The following is a 19,796-nucleotide window of genomic DNA, read 5'->3' on the forward strand; positions in this document are numbered from 1 at the left end:
AGTAGCATCAGCTTTGTTTAAAATGTCATGGACAGGTTTATATTGCTGTACACACCAGTCAAACTGATTTAATGTTCTAAATTAGGTTTCCTTCCTGAAAAGCATAAACAGAAACACAGTAGAATACTAACAGCAAAAATTGTAGCAAAGGTTTGGTTGATTTTGTTTTACATAAAGTTGTCTTTCAGAAAACATATTTATACAAACCTCATTGTGCGAAGGTCCCACATCTTCACACCATCTGTAACTGCACTGGTGACGAATAGGTTGTATGACTCTGGAGCTTGTGAGGTGAATGTGGATCCCTTTAAAATATGCAAAACAAAAAAAGAATAAAACAAAAGATGTTCAATAAAATAACTTTTAGTAAAAGAACAAACAAACAAAACTTCTACATCCATATTGAATGTTTAAATAGAACAAAATGTTTCGGATTATTGTACAAATGTCAGAGAGCAAAGATTAACTTTCAAGACTGACTTTATTAAGGGGACAAAAATTACCCAAATCAGCTTGATTTCTGTGTGCAAGAGAAAATAACTCCTGAACCTAGTACTTAGTTGTGCTATTATTGGCAACAACTGCCAATGAAGCATTTTTTCATTTTTTTAAATAAGAAGTGCTGCCACCCAATCTGGATCTGAGTATTCTTGAAACAACAAACAGACAAGCAAAGGGATATTGTTGGATGATATGGAGTAATGAGGTGTTTTATGTTAAATTGATCTGGGTCAATGGGGGCTTTGTAAGTAATGAATAGGATTTTTAACTGAATTCTGAGATTAACATGTAGCAGGTGGAGAAAAGCCAACACAGGAGAAATTTCCTATGAGTGTGCCCCACAGCACACTGCTTGTACACACATCTATTGAGTGACGTCTGTCTTTTTTCCAACTACAAACAAACTTCTTGGTTAAATGAAAATAATTTTAGACTTAAATCTGACAGGATGAATGATTTGGGGCTTTACTTTATGTCCAGAATAAAAACGTAATGAAAGCAAAATTTGTGTAAAATATGTTCAGCATAATTTCCCAAACTTTAGGTATACCACTGAAATAGGCTCCAACAAAAACATAGTTTCCACTCCATATCTACAAATAAATTACATTCATAACTTCCAAACCAAGATATCAGATGATAAAGTTAGACATGTGAGCAAGGGAGAGAAAGAGAGTGCTGCTGTGGGGGTGTTATTTGTTTAGTTTTCCATTAAGAGTGTGAGAACAGGAGTTCAAGACGGCCTTTCCAGTTTTCCGAGAAGTCCTCTGGTCTGATGAGTTCCAGGTGAATTTTGCAGAGAAGTGACGGAAATTTAAATTTCTGATGTCTGGACTGCTCGGGGACGACAAAGCAGAAGTGGAGGGAGATAATGATGTTATGTATGCAGTGTCCAGCCAGTTGCAATCCCTCTGATCCATGGCTACTAACCCCAAACTATCCAAAGGCCCCCAGGCTCTAGTCAAAAGAAGTCCTCATTGATGCAATAGCCAAGCTGAAACAACAAATTAGACCATTCCCATAGAGTATTGCACACAAAAGATGTGATGACAAAGAACATGCACATCTGGGCCAAAGAAATATTGTCAGCTGTGCAAGAGTGAACTGAAGCTGAATGGGTTAATCCATGCCAATAGTGGGAGTGTATGCAGCTAATCCGGACTGTCCAGAGCATCAAGCATGTAGAGAAAAATATACAAAAGTTACTTCAATCAAGGTTCACTGAGCACAGCCTCTGTGACAAACAAGTTACATAAAAAGCTTGGATGGACCTTTATTTTTAGCTTTTTTTAAAGAAACATGTTGGAATATTGTTTGCAAGCACTATGATATTTATACATTACATTGCAAAATTAAAGCAGCAGTAGGCAACTTTTACCAAAAAATATGTCTTTTATATATTTCTTTAAACAGTCACTATGTTGTGACAGTATAACATGAGAGATAATCTGTGAACAAATCCCTCAGTCCTACTGTCATCTCCAGAAATACACCTCTCTCAGTCTGAAACAACCTATCAGAGCCAGGAGGAAAGTCTTAGTTCTGTCAATCACGCTCATGTACACCCTGCTTAATATTCCCAGTATGCTGCAGGTGTGCTAGCCCAGCACACCTGCTATGTTTGAAAAGCCCAGCCAAAATCTATCCCTAAATCCAATTAAAAATCTGGTGCAAGAGTTGAAAATGGTTGTTCATAAACATTCACCATCCAATCCCAAACCTTATGCTACTCAGCAATGCAGTCTTTAGATAAGACTAGTTCCAGCAAAAGATGGTTCTATAATGTATTAAGTTTGCATGCTACACTGTTTGGAATTTTATTTGTAAACACTAAAATGTCTACAGATACAGGGGAAAGCAAATGGATATGCGCAAAATCTGCTTGTCAAACTGGGTTCACATAAGTCTTAGACAGTCAGGAAGGAATAAGGATATATAATGGAACAGCCTCGTGAAACAGCTTTTCTCCAAAGTCATCAACTCTAGCCTGACTGTCCTCCTGCTGTCACAGATGAAAGTATTAATCCCGATACAGCCGTAACTTACATTCAAGGTGAATTATACTAATGAATTTGCATCATGTCATGGAAACTTTTGGTTAACCACAGGATTTTTTATTGATGAGCTTTTATTTTCATACCACAAACTAACACTTTTATTTCCTCAAAGACCATCTGTACCTTATGTAACACACATAAAAAAGTAGTCCTTGATGTCTTATGTAACCCTGTGACATCTGCCAAATAACCGACCCTTCAGGAGTAAGATGGAAGATAGGGCTCACACTGCTTATAGATGCCAAATCAAGCAAATTCTTTGCTCTGTGGGTTTGGTCCACAAATAATTTAGTCTGTGGGTAAAGTGATGAAATGTCTCAGTCTCAATTCATTCGCAAAGGATTTAGATTTTCTATAAGATTTAATAAAACTATGAATTTGAAACCCCCTACAAAGTACATGTGAAAAGAAATATCAAAAAGCTTACAGCATGGATCTTTATATGTATGTTAACTAAAATGTAATTAACAAAAAAACCCATAGATTTTATTAGCGCTATTACAAAAATGGCCAAAAAAAGTGTACAAACTCCTGTTGGACAACAATCAGCATGCCAAACCATAGTTAATGTGGCATTTATCCTGTCAAAGTCAACAACTCCCAAAAAATTTGTTTGAAAGAAAAAATAAACTACAATAGGTATAATCTAGTTGCAAAAGTGTGTGCAGCTTTAAACCAATACTTAGTTCTTTAATTAAGTTTCAGCATCTGTCTACTTTGGTAGTAGTCTATCACTGATCACTGGTAGTAGCCTCACTGAGCTTGACAATATTTGCTCTCTGAAGCTTGCACAGGATCTCCAGATGTATCAGGTTGTGACACCAGGTTGATTATTCTACAAATGTACCACCAAATTTAGTTCTGGACATTTATTAGGTCATTTAAAAATGCATTTTCCTCTTCTTTAGATGATTTGAATTTGTGCTTTGACTTAACATTTCCATTTCCTACTAGAACAGCTGGACAAGAGAACTTTTTTTGAAAGTTATAAACAAATCTGGGACTTAAACCAGCAACATACTCAAAGAATTTGGAAGGAAACCATACTTAACCAGCCATTTCATTGCCTACATTATTTTTGCAAAGATAATCAGTGCCGAACTTGCTTTACCAGAAATTATTAATTTTCCATACATCTTGTACATAGAATATTTTCAGTGCTATTATTCTGTCACATTTAAAATGCTTCACCTTGTTCTGTGTGATGCAGTGGATAGCTCTGCTGTGGGCGTCAGGCAGCACAGAACCAACTGCACCTTTGTTCATGTCCAGAACTTGAATGGACCGATCTGAACAACTCACCAGAACAATGTCTGAATAAAAAAAAAGCTGTTAAGAATTATTTGATTTAATGTTATCAAGGGTCTTATCAGTGGATAACCAGTTTTATTCGTACACTGAAAGTATATTGTGAAGATGTTTTACTTAAAAGTTCCTATTCTGCATTCATTTTCCTAAGGCTTTTATTTTACTACTTTTAAAACATTAACATACTGACAAAAAGAAAAACATGACACAAAACAATTTCACTAAACTACTTTTTAGGTTGTATGTGTTTCACACTGAATATCCATCCATCCATCCATCTATTGTCTATCCTCGTTTATCCTTGCAGGGTCACCATGGTGCCTATTTCCAGCAGTCTTTGGCAAGAGGCGGCATACAAACTGGACAAGACTCTAGTCCATGGCAGAGAGGAATTGAACAATTTTGTTTTGTAATTTCACAGCATATTGTTTTAATTGTGTGAAAAATGTGAAAAATCCCCCAAATTTCCCCCCAAAGTTCTTAAGAAAAAACATGTTTTGATGCTATCACTATACATGCATTTTTATTTGGAGTTCATTTGAGAAAGCACTGTGATATAAAATAGCTTCTGACAGGAACAAACCCATTCCAACTCAAATTCTGTGGAGTGAGTTACTGGAGTGAGTAAATGTGCTGTAAAGACTAACAGTGGACTGGAACGCAGACATTCCTGAAAAAAATCTAAGGACACCTAAATGCTAAAATCTGCAGTGGAAGCCCTTAAGCTATGTGCAAAGTCTTTATGAGATTGTTGTGGTTTACATGGAAATAGTCAGACCAGATTCTCTGAGGAAAGCATGTAGACTCACTCAGCCAGCACCAACGTGATATTACCTTTCCACTTCCTGATGCCAGAGCTATAAAACCCTAAAAAGGATACCTGAGAGGAAATCATTGACTGCAGAAAGGGCTGTGATGTCCGAGGCTGATGGCGTCAAGCAACTTGCCAGTTTGATGATGCTCCGCTGCTTATATCTAAGAAAATAATATCATTTTTAGTCAAGTTGATAAAAAAAATAATAATATCATGACCTTATTCTTAAAGGTCGTAGTCAAATACAGTCATAGGGTATAATTTATTTATTATTATTTTATGCTGTCCATCATTCTGTTGTATGTGCTTCCAGACACGTCCTGACAGTTTGCAGTGAGCACCTGAGCAGTTTTGTCTGAATGTGTCAGCACAGCAGTGTCTGCGGTAGAACTAAAAATGCTGAGCTTCTCCTGCAATAAAGCCCGGCTCCTAAAGAGGTTGTAAAAACCTTTAAACCTTTAAGAGGTTGTTTAAAACCTGGTAGACAGAGGATGGGAAAAACCATCCTCTGTCTACCAGAATATTTGCCATTATTTGTTAACAATACTGTGATTCAGTACAGTTACATTACTAAGGCAACATAGCTATTAATGGTGACATAAAAATAAAGCGATACATTGTTTTCTTTACCAATAAAAATCTAGGAAGTGGTATATGTATTGAACAACTTAATAATAATAATAACAATAATAATAATAATAATACAATTGAAAACTTTTACAAGTCACCGTATGTGTTTACACAGTATAAAACATAGTAATTACCTTTTTACATCATCGCGGGTGAGGTCCACATTATACAGGTACAAGTATATAGAAGGTCCAGATGTTAGGACTAGAAATTTGTCAAGATAATAAAACTGAGCACCTCTAATGGGTTTGGAGAACATAGTGTCACCCTAATGGAAAGATAAATAAAGATGTAAGACAGATAAATATCACACCAATATCTTCACTTGGATATTAAATAGTATATTAATCAAATAACAAGAGCCCTACCAAAAACTTCTTTTTTCTTAAATGGTAGATATTTCACAGTAAGTGTTGGTTTTTACAGTTACTGTTATCGTATTTGTATTGCTTCTTTTTATTTTTGGTTAGGTTGTACAGCAACTTGGTCAACTTTGCTGTTTTTAAAGAACTTTATAAATAAAACTGGAATAAAATGGAATCTTTAATTCAGAAAATTAAGCAAAACATAAAAGAGAGAAAGTCTGACATCTACTGCATATAAAAGGAGAACTTCATTTTTCTTTTGTAGTCTTACCTAATCTTTTAATAAAATATCTGTTCTTAAATTGAAACAAGCAAAACTTTTAAATGTGATAGAAATCAGGACATACTTTATGGGTATTATAACAATAGATTCTGATCAAATTGGCTTCAATATTATACTAATGGACAACTAAAATGTATTGTCCGTTTGGATCCCAGGCACAGTTTTAAACCCACCTTTCAGGTTTTGGTTTTCTCAGAAACAAGAGGGGAAGTCCACTTTCCCTCTACTTAAACACTTCAGATCAATATATGTCATATTTAAATATGACATATAATTGTTTTCCAATAAAGCATTTTTATGAAAATATCGGTATAAACTACAATATGACATCTTCCTCAGGGACACTTTTTTCACTATGTGCTAATTTTCACTGTCATTTACAGTGTGCTGTAACTAATTTGACACATTTTTAAAGCCTAGTAACTAACATTACCACGTATTACATGTTGTAGTTAATCCAGTACATTTCTTTTTTGTTAAACTACGGAAATGTAGATCTGTCTCACATCAGCATTGTTCTTTCCTCTGTGAAAAGACTTCCATTTGTTCCCAAGATGTCTTATAAAAATACAAAACATTCGCATGGCTTGTCAGTGTTTCTCAATTCCGGTATTCAAGTAGCCCTGCCCTGCATATTTTAGGTGTGTTTCTGTTCCAGAACACCTGATACAAATGATTGCATAATCTCATCTCCATGCCGTTAAGTTCTGCAGAAGCCTGTTAATTACCCACTTATTCAAGTCAGGTGTGCGGGAGAAGGGAAAAACCTAAAACATGTAGGGCAGTTGTTCAGAACTGAGAAACCCTGGCATAGATTAAGCCAAGTTTTGATAGAGATTCACAGCGCGACGCACACTAAGGGTACTTAGCATCAGACATGGGAAAACCTTTGGGAGAGCAAAGTTCTTCCTAATTTTACTTAAAAATACAAATAGAATTTGGATTCATCTAAATCATCAACCCCTGGTTGTATGTTCAGTGTCATGTCAAAAGTTGAATGTCTGCCCCAGTCTCATCCATCCACCAGATTTTTTTATTTGACTAAAATAATTTTGCATTGCTTTTACAGCATGACAATGACATATCACATTACATATTTTATATACTCGTGTTTTAATTACAAAAACAACTAACAAAAAAGATTATGTGATGTTTCAATAGGGCTCAATGAGTAGAGAAGCTTAAGATTCTGAAAGTTTGCAAGTGATGTGTATTAAATACAAGTTTGTTTGTTTATTACCAAGATAATGGCAGGCTCTGAGCTGGATTTGGTCCAGATCCGTAATGATAGATCTTCTGCTGCACTCAGCCACCATTGTCTGCAGAGGCTCCAGCTCACACTGGTCACTGGCTTGTCATGACCTACATTCAAAACCCAAGTCTCAAATAAACCTGGTAAATCAGTGTACAGTCACAACGCTTACTTTTATGGAACTATTCAGGCAGAGAGACAGGCTGAAGAGAGAAGGTTCATGCTGACCTACATGTCACCTCAACTTCTGTCCTTTATCTCTGCTGCCTTCTTGTGGACATTTTCCTTCAAAATTGAAGCTGTAGTCTACTAAATAAATCGGATAGTGAATGTTCTGTCTAACTGTCAGTCATAACTTAGCTGCAAAACCACCAAATGTGAAGTAAAGCAACACATTTTAATTACATGTAACATCTTCAGAGCTATATTTGTTCAATAAGGAAGCATACTTTTTTATTTAAGGATAAAGTAGGTCTTTTTGCATTGGTTAAGGATTAGAAACTTTTCAATTAATCAATAACTATTTAAAGTGCTAATTGCTTAATAGATAACAGCAATAACTTTATTTCAAAATAATTTAATCTATTGCTGTTATCAAAGGTAACAGTTAAAAATGGCACACAAATCCACTTCCAGAAAGAAAACATTACAATGAGTGTGAAGGTTAAAAACAGCAAAGAAGAAAATAACCGTTCTTGGATCATGTCTCACCTATGTATGCAGTTGGACTACCAGTAAGGCAGGAGTTGTACAATAATACTGAGCGGTCGCCAAGACCACACAGGATTTTTTTTCCATCACCTGAGAAATACAATGAACCACAGATTTATTTTAGAGGTATTTTTGGATCAGTTATTTTCAAACTAAGAGTTCAGTCTGGAAAAAGTCTCATTATTTTAAATCCTAGCTTTGTTGTTGTCATAGTGGAGCTTTATTAAATACTATATTTCATAAATGATTAGCTCATGTGTTTGCACCCTTTCAGTGGAGAATGGACAAAGAAAAGCATAGTTTACTTCTTAAGATGTAGAATCTACTTTAATCTAGATAAAAATTCAGCAATAAAGTTTAAATTTTAAGTCATGCTTGTATTATTAATAATTTTATAGGTATTGTCACAGAAAGGTAAATGAAACTATACACTACAATGGTCAAATTTTAAGCACCTCATACCTGCTTCATTACTTCCCAGGAGCCATCAAAGAAGCTTTGATTTTAAGTAAATACTCATTAAAAAATCTCTGTGAATCAAGCGTTAGATAATGAAAGGACAGTTTGAAATTTTAATAAAGAAAGTTAGTATAAGATGATCCCCATTTTTGCATTCTGGAGTAGGTCACTAGACTTTAGTTATACAAAATACAACACAACAAACTATAATTTTATGGCAATACAGGTCAAATAAATGAGAATACCTGAAAAATACAGCTAAATATTCAAATAAAAAACAAAAAATCAGACCCCAGGACATTAACGCATCACAATGTTCTTGCGACTTGTCTTTTGGCATAAGTAAATGTCTTGTCAAAATTAGCTGTCATCAGTAACTCACCTGAATACTGAAGGCATGAGACTTGTTTGTTGGCAATGTTAAGAGCAGTATGTGGTTCAGTTGGTGCTGCACTGTCCTCTGGGTAGTTGCTATGGAGTAAGCCCCTAAGTGATAAAAACATGTTTTGTAGTTTATGTGACACATACACATACGCACAGTAAAAACAGTAGAGTACACTGCTTACAAATGTTTTATTGACTTTTTAGGTGATGTTTTCTTCTGAGCATTGGTTTGTGCTGAAAACATAGTCATTCTGAAATAGAGAAATATAATCAATCAAGCAACGACTCAATTATTCAATTAATCATACTTTATTTTCAGGGCCCTAATCACAACACTATTTGTTTCATCACAATATATTTCAGCTGTAATTTTTAACAGGTTTCTTAGACCATCAATAGTGTATAAAAGATATGTCACGCAATAACCAGTGCACTGAGATACCTTATCATACCTTGGGGTGGTGTTGTATCCAGATGACTTCACTTTTGAGTGAAAAACTAGCGGCTTTTCCTTTATTGCTCCTTTGAAAAAAAAAACATCTCAGATGAGATACAGACTGACAAACAGGGCTAATTATTGTACATTTTATATTTTACAAGTGTTTTCACAGAAAACCTATGAAGTTATGTAAACTTTATGTATAAAGACATAATCGTATTTAACAAACAAGGAAATAAAGAATTATTTTATTTTATTTATGGGCTAAATTCATTGTAATTTGAATGGTTAAAAGAACATGCTAGCAAAACATTCAAAAGAGGAGCAAGAAGATCAAAGAAAGAGTGATATACTTAAAATCAACATACTGGTAGATTCAATGGGCAGTGGATATTCTGCCTACAGGTAAGGGTGAGAGATTGGCTACAAAAACATTTTCATAACCTATTCTTTCCAAGCACTGACTGCAGGTACCACCATGAGATTTTGGTTTTTGCATGTTACAGCCAAAAGTCATTGATCCTAATTTGTCTGTGTTTCAGAGTTTCAGCTAATTGATGCTGATAGGAACAGATGGAGTTTAAGATCCATAATTTCCTGGAACCCTTTTCTCTCTCACTCTCACTCTCTTTCCGCTCTCCTAGCTCCTTCTTCTTGAACCAGCCATGATTTTTATTTTTTTATTTTTTTGCTAAATAAATCACATTTTAAGTAGGATTATCTTTGGCTGCTTAAAAAGTGATGTGCTGAGATAATTAAGTATAAAGGGAAAACAAAAAAGAAGAAATTGGCAAGGTAAAATAAGTATTTACATATTCAATAAATACGTTTTTATTGTTAAAAATGTTTTATCCAGTATTAATATTTGGCAAAGAGCAAAATCTTTCTAAAAGAAATAAGCTAGTATTTTTTTCACTTGTTAGAATCTGGAATGCCAATATCTGATAGGCTGTACCTACTGAAATGACTTGAACTTAAATACTTTTTTCAAAGATACGTTTTAAAAGAAAATCTCTGCACAGTTCTGTAGTATATTGACGGAAAATGCTTACAGCCATTTCTTTACGACCACAGGATTAGGTGAATTTGTGAAAAAAAAGGCAGAACATTTCTTCCTTAACTTGTTATTCTACAGCAGGTTTCCTGGATTATACAAGAAAGAGATGAGTCAGAAGCACTGGATGATCTCACAGTGCTCCAAGCATTAAGAGAACAGCCACAACCTGTGGGATGTTTTATGCTCCTCATTGTTCCTTGTCAATGCCTTTATTATATTAGAATGAGCTCACTTTTTCCACAGCTGTTAAAATATGTGAGGATCACTAAAAACCTTTCTTCTTGCAAATGCATGCAACAAAGACAGTCAATTAAATTGAAACCATCACACTTAGAACAGTAAGAACAAATATGAACAAGTATTTTATATAATGTCAGCACATAATTCACCTTTTACAAGAAGATTATTCACCTGATTAGGGATGCAGGGCATCACATTAACAGGTACTCATCTTACATTTGAAATTTAAACTTCAATTTAGCCTCTTTTGGTATGTCATGCTTCAAAAAAATGTTTTTGATGCCTTTGTCCATTGTTGTTTCTGCATAATCCTGATTATTTTTTACTTCAGTTATATCAATTTTCATTTGAAAAAAACTTTTAGACCATTTTTGTGAATAAAATACATTTTATTTTTACCAACCAGGCTTTTAAATGGTATCACCACAGACCCTCAATTGTTTAAGACTCAAAGATCACCTTAACAAGGCACCTCTTATAAGGTTGCAATTCTCTCTACTCTGTTGTGTTTCAAAAAAGAAGTTTTTGATCCAAAATCTTGTGAGGAAAAAAAGTAACCTTTTCAGACTAAAGACTGCCTGGCAATGCAACTCCTTGGAATCGCTGAACAACTCCACTTACCCCCTACTGATATAAAATGGCCATTTAGCTTTATAAGGCAATAAAATTCACATAATTTAAGCTGACATCTCATTAGAAGCCATTTAAAGCCTTGTGAGAGTCTCAGACAAATTTCCAAGTGGTTACATCTAACAGAAATTATAGCAGATTGTGATGTAACTTGATTATGACTTTTATTATGTCATATCTAGAGAAAAAAACAAAAGCAATAACCATTAGTAGAACTAAAGCGGTAACACCGAAAAACAGCAAGTTTAATCTGTTTAAGGATTATATTGTTAAATATGGTCTTTTATAATGTATCCAAAAATCTAACGTTTAAAAATGTTTAAAAGATCATTTAAAGGCTGGAAAAATAAAAATCCATTACAGATAGTAACTGAAACTAACCTTTTCATAACAGGTTCTGTATGAATGTGTATATACACATTTAAACCATGTTCTCGTGATAATAAAGCTTTCTATCTATCAGTCTGCCTGTCTGTCTATTTGCCTGTCTCAAGGTAGTTAGAGGAGACTGTTAAATGTGTGTGAGAGGCTATCTATGTTAATTCACGTACAAGTCCAATGATAAATTCGAAACAAAGGGAAACATGATTTACATCTGAAAGTGTAATGTACTTTGCAAACGTTTGCTCAGCAAGATTATCATAAAATACACAAACGGTTTTGGTTATAATGCGATAAAATGTTAAAAAGAACAGTTGTAGCGCACTGAACTTGATTTGGGAAACTTCTGGTTATATTTTACAATTTTGGCTGTGAGAATTTGCAAAGTTTTACAACATATTACAAATTGGACCTTTAGTTTAGCCTACTGTCCTCAGTGAACACTTAATATTGTAAATCACAAAAAAAGTAATGACAGATCATTAAAATTGTGCTAGAAAGTCGCTCATCCTGGTTTTTCATAGTATGAAATGAGATATAGCCCCTAAATCTGCACTAACAGCTCTTTTGAAAGAGCTCCTTCAGATCTGTGCCAGACGTACGATGAAAAAACCTTTTCCTTTCCAGGAGTCTCAGGGGTTTATGGCGTAATTTGTCTGCAATTTTGCAAATACCTTTAAGAATATGGAGATACATGGGGAAGAATGGCAGCCTGTAAACTTTTGTGGGCTGTTTTTTTGTTGTTGTTTTTTTTTTTTTTGCTCTGATGTTGTAGTCACACAGCACTTCTCAATTATACATAAAATCCCCTACATAGTCGTACATTGGCAAATCCCTCCACTCCAGCTGTGGAGAATCCAGCTTGGACTGGCTTTCTCAGCATAAACTCTCTGAAGAACATATAAGCCTCAACACATGCAGACACATAGCTTCAGTGTTCCAGTCAGATGACATACAGAAAAATACAACAAAAACAGGAATGGTACAATGAAACTTAGATCTGAACTGAAGAGAATGCAATGAAGGCCTCATTAACACAAGAAGCAGAACCACATTCATCCATTATATATGTGTATAGATAATGGAAATGTTTTCAGAAGCTCTTGGCTTAGCCAATCAGAACTAAGTATGAAAACTATTTCAGAGAAACTTAAAAAAAAAAAACCTAAAAGAAAGAGAAACAAGTGTTTAAACATTAAACCTACAACAAACCTTTCTTTTTCGGATGGCTGGGTTCCTTCCTCTTTAACTCTGCATTTAGAGGGGATTCCAGCAGTGGAGGAGAACTGGAAACAAGGAAGGAGGGGAGACAGGAGCACGGAGTTACTGGAAACAGTGGAGTACAGCATTTTTCCATCGTTATGGATTATTAGTCGCTCTAATTTACAGTACCGTGATATTGCTGACTCATAAGAAACCAGATGGCTGCAATGGTTAGATATAATTGGGTAAGTTCATATGGAAATGTCAGGGTGAGAGGAACCTTTAGAAAGGAGGTGAACCAATAAATACGGCTTATTCTTGTGTCATGGAGTACTGCTGCTTAGGTCAGACTTCCACAATCCTAGAACATGTACTGTAGTGATGCCAAACATGGAAGAACTAACATTTCACACACATTTAACTGTCTCCTCAATAGCAGGTAGGTAGGTCGGTAGGTCGGTAAGTCGGTAAGTCGGTAGGTAGGTAGGTAGGTAGGTAGGTAGGTAGGTAGGTAGGTAGGTAGGTAGGAAGGTAGGAAGGAGGGTAAATGTTTCCTTTTAACTCCTGGCTTACCTTGGAAAAACAGAAAACCCTGAACCACCTTCTTCTCTTGTCCTGCGTAGGTTACTCAAACACAACTCCAGCAAGACCACACATGGAGTAAACAAAGAGCTCACTAGAACGATCATCTGAGAAGTAAAAAAAAATCTTTCAGTAACAATCAAATTTAAAAAGTAATTTTTTAAAATTACTTTAACTATACATTCTAGTAAAGTCTCTTGTGACTACGTACGGTCTGATAGAAACTTTACATTGTTTAGCAACATTGTTTTGAAATTACTCACAGATTTATCAGATCCTACACAGATTGACCATGATCCAGCCATGGTCATGTTCAGGGTGGGGTTGTCTATAAAAAAAAAAACATCATTTCATATATTTTCAAACCATCACTTGGTTAACTTTGCTACAAGCTACTTCTGACAGTTCTGAATGTGTAGCTGTAATTAAACTGTCTTAACAAAGCAGTAGTTCTAATGGATTTTATAACAAGTACCAATACAAGATTTTTCCAAATACCACCGAACAGACTGAGATTTTAAAACAGAGATACCATATATCATGCATGTTAGTTTGCTATGTCATGCAATAACAATGAACAGGAAAAAAAAAGAAAACATATTTTCTTGCCCATTAATTAATTTACGGTTAATCAGAGGTTGGTTCCTTACCAACACCAATCTCAATGTCCAAAAGGGTTGCCTTTTATATTAAGCCTGACAAAATCGACAACTGTGGATATTTGTAATTCATTAAAGTAGTCAAACACAAACTATTGTATGAGATCTTTTGTCAAATATGTTCTTAAAGTGCTTGAAACTAAAAAATTTTGATAAGTGCATAACAGTACTGCTAGTAGTCCACTAAGCCTTTTCATTTGCAAGTCCCACTGTATTGTATTGAATATAAATAGCAACAGCATTCTTTCAAGGATGTGACAATGAGCAAAAGAGCAATGCTACTAAACAATGTGTCTCTTTAGGTATTGTTGCTCAGTTTCATTTGTTTATGTTTACCTTGGAAATAACTGTGCCTTATTTTCTGAGGGCTACTAAAAAAAACCACAAACCACCACTGGTACATGTACTGTAGTTTGAAAGCCATAGCTCTGAATGTGCTTAACCTTTTTGCTATAATTCTGTGTTGTATTTTAAAATCCGGTATTCATTGCCATATTTCTGAAAAAAAAAACAACAAACAAAATAAAAACCTGGAGAAATGAAACCCCCAGCAGCCTACCTTTGAAATACAGCACCATTAGGAGTTCTGAGGTAGCAAGCTCCACCACATACAGACCATTGGAGCTTCCTACACAAAACCAGCTGTTGTCTCTGCAGGAGCCCACACAGAAGCATATGGAAAACCACTGTTACGCAATTTTCCGTAAAAACTTTTTTTTTTCATTTTAGTTGGGAATGACAACGAAACCGCATAGTAAAGAAAAACCCATTGCACTGACAAAGTGACAAGGCAGAACCACCACAAGACTATACATTCTAGTAAAGTCTCTTGTGACTACATACGGTCTAGTCTAGACAGTGTGCACCCAGGAAGATGGAAAGCCTCTCAGAGCAGAGAGTCTTTATTTTATCCTATTACGACCACATGCTAAGTTTACAATATTGTGGGCAATTACATTTTAGTATACCATTATGTGGAAGCTCACCATGTGCTCTATTACATAGTGGGAAAATTGCAGCTATTATGAGTGGAATTTTCATACATAAATTTGTTAATTACACCAATTAATTTGCTTCAAAAGTATATGTTTTATTTATGGAGGAAGATAGACACATTCCCTGATACAAGGGAAAACTAAATAAGCATAGGTGCTAAGTCAGGCAACAAAAAAGCATTGTGTTGATTCTGATGACATCTTTCATTATTAATATAGTATAGTTATTTTAACCATTTAACAAATACAAAAAGTCCTGTAATGGAGCTGAAATGCGAGGTATAAAGCAGTTAGCGGATCCAACTGCATACATGTCATTTTATATATCTAACCAAAGAAAAGAAAATACTTCTGTTTGTTTAAGGTCACTATAAAAAAGCCAGTAACACAGCAGCTGGATAGAGACATGAAGCTACAGAGCAGGATTTTACAGTTATGCTTCTGTTTATATTAAAAGTAAAGATGGTGAACTGCTGCTGCGGGATTATATGCTTTTCTAACAGGAATGAGGTATTAATGTCAATTCCATTCCTATGGGCTACAAAATATGGAGTTATGTCTTTTTAAGTGTCTACATTCTGTCACAGCTCACTGCAATAGTTTATGCTGTGTGACTGAGGCCTGATGTGATGTATTTCTCTGGGTGTGCACACAATGTAATAAGCCCCTTAAGACCTGGCATTGGACTTTGTACTTGTTCATACCTCTTCAACAAGAAAAGCAGACAACACACTGAGAGCTTAATAAAATTAAGACCTTACCATCAACATTTCCATTTATCTGTGAACTTCCTAACAAAAATCGCAATAATGGTGGATAAAATTAGGTAATTATCACTACTTACATGCTTATGACTTTTAGAAATTCTGTACAATACACTGTACTGACTGAGTGTGAAAACGCAACAATTTTGCTATGCTTATCCAGACATGGAAAAACTAAATATCATCAGGCAAATATCATCATTTTCCAGATCACCGAGAACATGACGGTACGCTGTTAGCATATTGCTCAAATATATGCAACTACTCCAGCTGCACTGTCTTTACTTACATTTCTTGACCAAACTGGATTTCTGCAAATGAGCCACATGAAGCCATTTGGATGACAGGCTTTGAGATCTCCACTTTATTAGCAACCAATTGTTCAGCAACATCTGGAAATACATAAAAAGAGCCAAACTGTTGAAATTCTCTTGCTCAAAAAAAGTTACATACACCTCTCAAAGTGACATCCATCCATCCATCCATCCATCCATCCAGCCTTCGCCAGATCACAAGACGGTTCTGGACCAGGCAACTAAACTCTTATGTTCTCCAACACAATTCTGCAAGGATAAAGATCTAGTCCATTGTCCCCAAGCCAGAATGAAAACCACAATGAATTCAAGTTTAGACAATTGATTTGAACATTGTTTCCAATTATTGAGTAGGCTTTCCCAGGAAATTTATGGTTTGATCCCTCTACAGTTGGTTCCTTTCCTAAAACTTTAGGAATACCACCCCGGCCTACCACTTCACACACTGACTAACACAAGATCCCTAAAACAAAACTGCTGAAGACCCTCTTCCTCTAGTAAGTGGTTGTATTACCTTGTGGCTGGCTCAGAGTGTCCTGGCGCATTTCATATCTTTTTTCCATCTTTTGAAGGTCCATTTTTTTCACAAGATGGCATTTGTAGTCATCATCAAAAGAAAAGCACCACATCTAAAACAAACGGAAATTTTCATATTTGGAATTTTCGATCTTCATATTTGGTTAGCCAGCATAATTCTTCTCAGACACTAACCTGTCCATCAGTTGAGCCGGTAATAAGCTGCTCTTCCTCCTCCAAGAACAACACGCTGAGCAGAGAAGACCCTAAAAAGGGTAAAGAATTGTTTATTTTCAATTATTTTGAAATGCTTTGATACAGTACTTCTAAGACAAAGATAACCAGAGTAAGTACAACATATATTTTTGTTATGACAATTTTATTGAGTCAGAGGAAAAAACTATCCAAATCAACCAAGCCCTATGTGAAAAAGATAAGATAGTAATAAGATAATACTGTATTATCTTAAAGTACTAAGATAGTAAATACTTTATTTTTTTATCTTAATAAAGGTAAAAGGTCTTTATTAAGATAGCATAGTACTGTTTGGAACAAACAAGCAGTACTATAAAAACAGCATAGTACATAATAAAAATTAAAATAAATAAATAAATCAATAAGAATAAGCATAAAAAGTAATCATCCCCTGAGCCTCATTGTCAGCAATAACTGCCATTAAGCATGTCTGATAACTGGTGTGAGGGATTTACCCCCCCTCAACAGATGTTGTTTTTTTGTGCTTCCTGTATTGTTGCTTTATTTAATATTTTGTTTTGATCATCCTCTCTTTCCTTTGAGGTCATGTGCTGCCATGGAGGCGTGCCCATCAGCAGTGATGCCTAGGACCTGGTGTTTCCAATTTACCTACTGGGAAGGTCCATTGTTTGAAGAGGAGAGATGTTTTTATTTTTTGTTTGGTCCCAGCTTATTTTTGTTTGTGTTAAATTGTTAGTTGTAATTCTGTGAATATTTGTTTAGGAATATTGTTTAGCACAAATGTTTGTTCTTTTGTTTACCTGGAAATGTAATTGTTGTCTCCGCCCCTTAATTAGTCCTGGCCATGCTTTAAAAGCCAGGTGGTTTGAATCAGAGGGGTGGCTCCCTCTTGTTTGGAATGTTTGTCAGTTTGTCATGTAATGTGCAAAGAACGGATATAAAGAAAAGTTTAGAGCTCTATAATGACTGGACTTGTCTGATTTTGGATCGCAAACCAACAACTGGTAATGAGTTTTTTTTAAATCACTGTGCAAGAATTTCATCCCACAATTATTTTTAGAATGTGTTTACTTCAGCCATATTGGAGGGTTGAACAGCTTGCTTCCGATCATGTCACAGAATTGCAATAAAATTTAAGTGATAATTTAATAAATAGGTTCCCCATTTTAATTAAATTGCTCAAATAAAATAACAACCTTGTAACTTACAGAGTCAACTGAACAATGAGTCAAAATTCTAAAAATGATCTCTATTCACATCATACAATTTTTTTCAATATGGACAGAAATATGTGATAAAATATTATGTAAGTATAAATATTATATTATATACTACCTGCCTATAGGGTTATTAATTTTCTTCAGATATTACAGAAATGTATGTTACCTCCAAGGACAAAGGATTGGTAGAAAACAGCTCCAGCTTTTAAATCCCAAACCTGAAAAAAAATAATAAATCAGGTAAAGAAATCTTTAAGAAATGGTACATGTATACATGCTTACATACACATAAACACCTTAAAAGTCCGATCCTCTGAGGTGCTGACAAGAATATTTGTGTTCCATGGACAGAACTCTGCAGATGTTAAAAATCCAAGGTGGCCATTTAATGTGTAAATCACTTCCTGTCTCTGATGTAGGAGACAACAGCAAAAATCAGATTTGAAGCAATGATATGCAGTTTTTAACAGTCAGATGTAAAGAGCAATTGTATACCAGCGACATTCAACACATGGGACATTTGTCTTTTAAATAGAGATGAGTGTCTGTGACTATTTGTTACAGTAGTTATAAAACTAAAAAAACATTCATTCAGAGCAAATTGAGCAAGATGTTCATGGGACATAATGGTAACATGAGTTATGTAAGAAAATTAGGCACCTTAAAATTTGTAGAGGCACTTGTGCTCTTCTTGACACATAGCTATTCATGTTGAATAGTTTATTAATTACTATTAAAATATTATTTGTGTCCACACTGATGTACCTTTGAATTGAGGACATAAATAGTTGTTCCTGAGCATACAGCTACCAGTTCATCATCGGAGCAGAATGAGAGATGCACAACATTCCCCAGTAAAGTACCAATCACTGTTCCAGCAGCACGTTTACCTGCACACAAACTTATTTAGTTTATTTAGACTGAAAATGAAGGAAGTCCAAGACCGCAAGAGACACAAAAGAAACAAATATGGCTGTATAAACTACTAAACAGATTTGTGAAAGAACAGAATATTTTTGTGAAAAATTGATAGGCTAGCATTACAAAAGCTGCAAGTAAATATGACAGAACTGCACTGCAGACATTTATGTACACAGAACTACTTTTACCTTCTTCTTGTCTTTTCTGACATGCCTGAATATCCCAAATTATAATATACTCAGAAGAGGCAGAACATAAGGTAACAGGACTGCTTCTTTTCCCGAAAGTCATGGCACTGATGTCACCATGGTGGCCTGTTAGTAGCAGTGGCTGTAAAGCAGAATACAAGATTTTTATAAACATATAAACTGCATCCATAACATTTATGTTCCTAGTCACAGTCGTTTAACTGAGTTGTTTGAGTTAAATTCCTCTTGCACATAATAAACGAAATGTGAACAAACCTTTCGTTGTATCTCCTTATTGCTGTAAATGAGCACATTGTTGCCCTGGTGAGGTATACCACAGTAACAGTCACAGCATGCGAGCTGTTGGTGTGACAGGAGTACATCACACGTAAAACTCAACTTTTCCTTAATCATTTCAGCCTCGCTCTTGTTGTGCTTCAGAGATGTATTTTTCGGTTAAAGTCATTCAAAAATAAGATGGCATTTTTGTTGGGTAGCGGTTTTGAGAGTTCGAAGAGACATTAAGCGTTGCTAAGACACGCTTCCGCCACGAAAGATCGTCTAGGTAAGAAAACATTTACCTACGTCAGGCGGACGTCCTTGTGGATTGATTATTTCGTATTCTTCAAACTATAATTTTTTTTATCATTTTATAAGGGCACTTACGTGCTGCTTATAACGTAGTCCACTATAATAATTTATTTTGT

General features: G+C 35.1%; 1 protein-coding gene across 7 annotated transcripts in view; it reads right to left on the reverse strand.

Annotated features, from left to right (window-relative positions):
- The window catches only part of wdr27 (WD repeat domain 27), a 35,874-nt gene extending 16,235 nt beyond the window's left edge, over positions 1-19,639 (reverse strand). For 2 of the 7 annotated variants that reach the window (XM_028006588.1, XM_028006586.1), the window contains exons 1-21: positions 19,366-19,639; positions 19,090-19,231; positions 18,746-18,870; positions 18,277-18,390; positions 18,147-18,198; positions 16,740-16,810; positions 16,543-16,657; positions 16,004-16,106; positions 14,515-14,606; positions 13,560-13,624; positions 13,288-13,403; positions 12,724-12,797; positions 9,217-9,286; positions 8,947-9,015; positions 8,763-8,866; positions 7,922-8,011; positions 7,199-7,320; positions 5,445-5,578; positions 4,747-4,841; positions 3,750-3,871; positions 208-305 (exon numbers count right to left, since the gene is read on the reverse strand). In XM_028006588.1, coding sequence (XP_027862389.1) covers positions 208-305; positions 3,750-3,871; positions 4,747-4,841; positions 5,445-5,578; positions 7,199-7,320; positions 7,922-8,011; positions 8,763-8,866; positions 8,947-9,015; positions 9,217-9,286; positions 12,724-12,797; positions 13,288-13,403; positions 13,560-13,624; positions 14,515-14,606; positions 16,004-16,106; positions 16,543-16,657; positions 16,740-16,810; positions 18,147-18,198; positions 18,277-18,390; positions 18,746-18,870; positions 19,090-19,231; positions 19,366-19,503 — 2,111 coding nt within the window. In that variant the 5' untranslated portion in view covers positions 19,504-19,639. The other 5 variants (XM_028006591.1, XM_028006587.1, XM_028006589.1 and 2 more) reach the window with 5 other exon arrangements.
- Positions 19,640-19,796: the final 157 nt, after the last annotated feature.

Source organism: Xiphophorus couchianus, chromosome 22 (assembly GCF_001444195.1).
Source record: "Xiphophorus couchianus chromosome 22, X_couchianus-1.0, whole genome shotgun sequence".
NCBI lineage: Eukaryota > Metazoa > Chordata > Actinopteri > Cyprinodontiformes > Poeciliidae > Xiphophorus > Xiphophorus couchianus.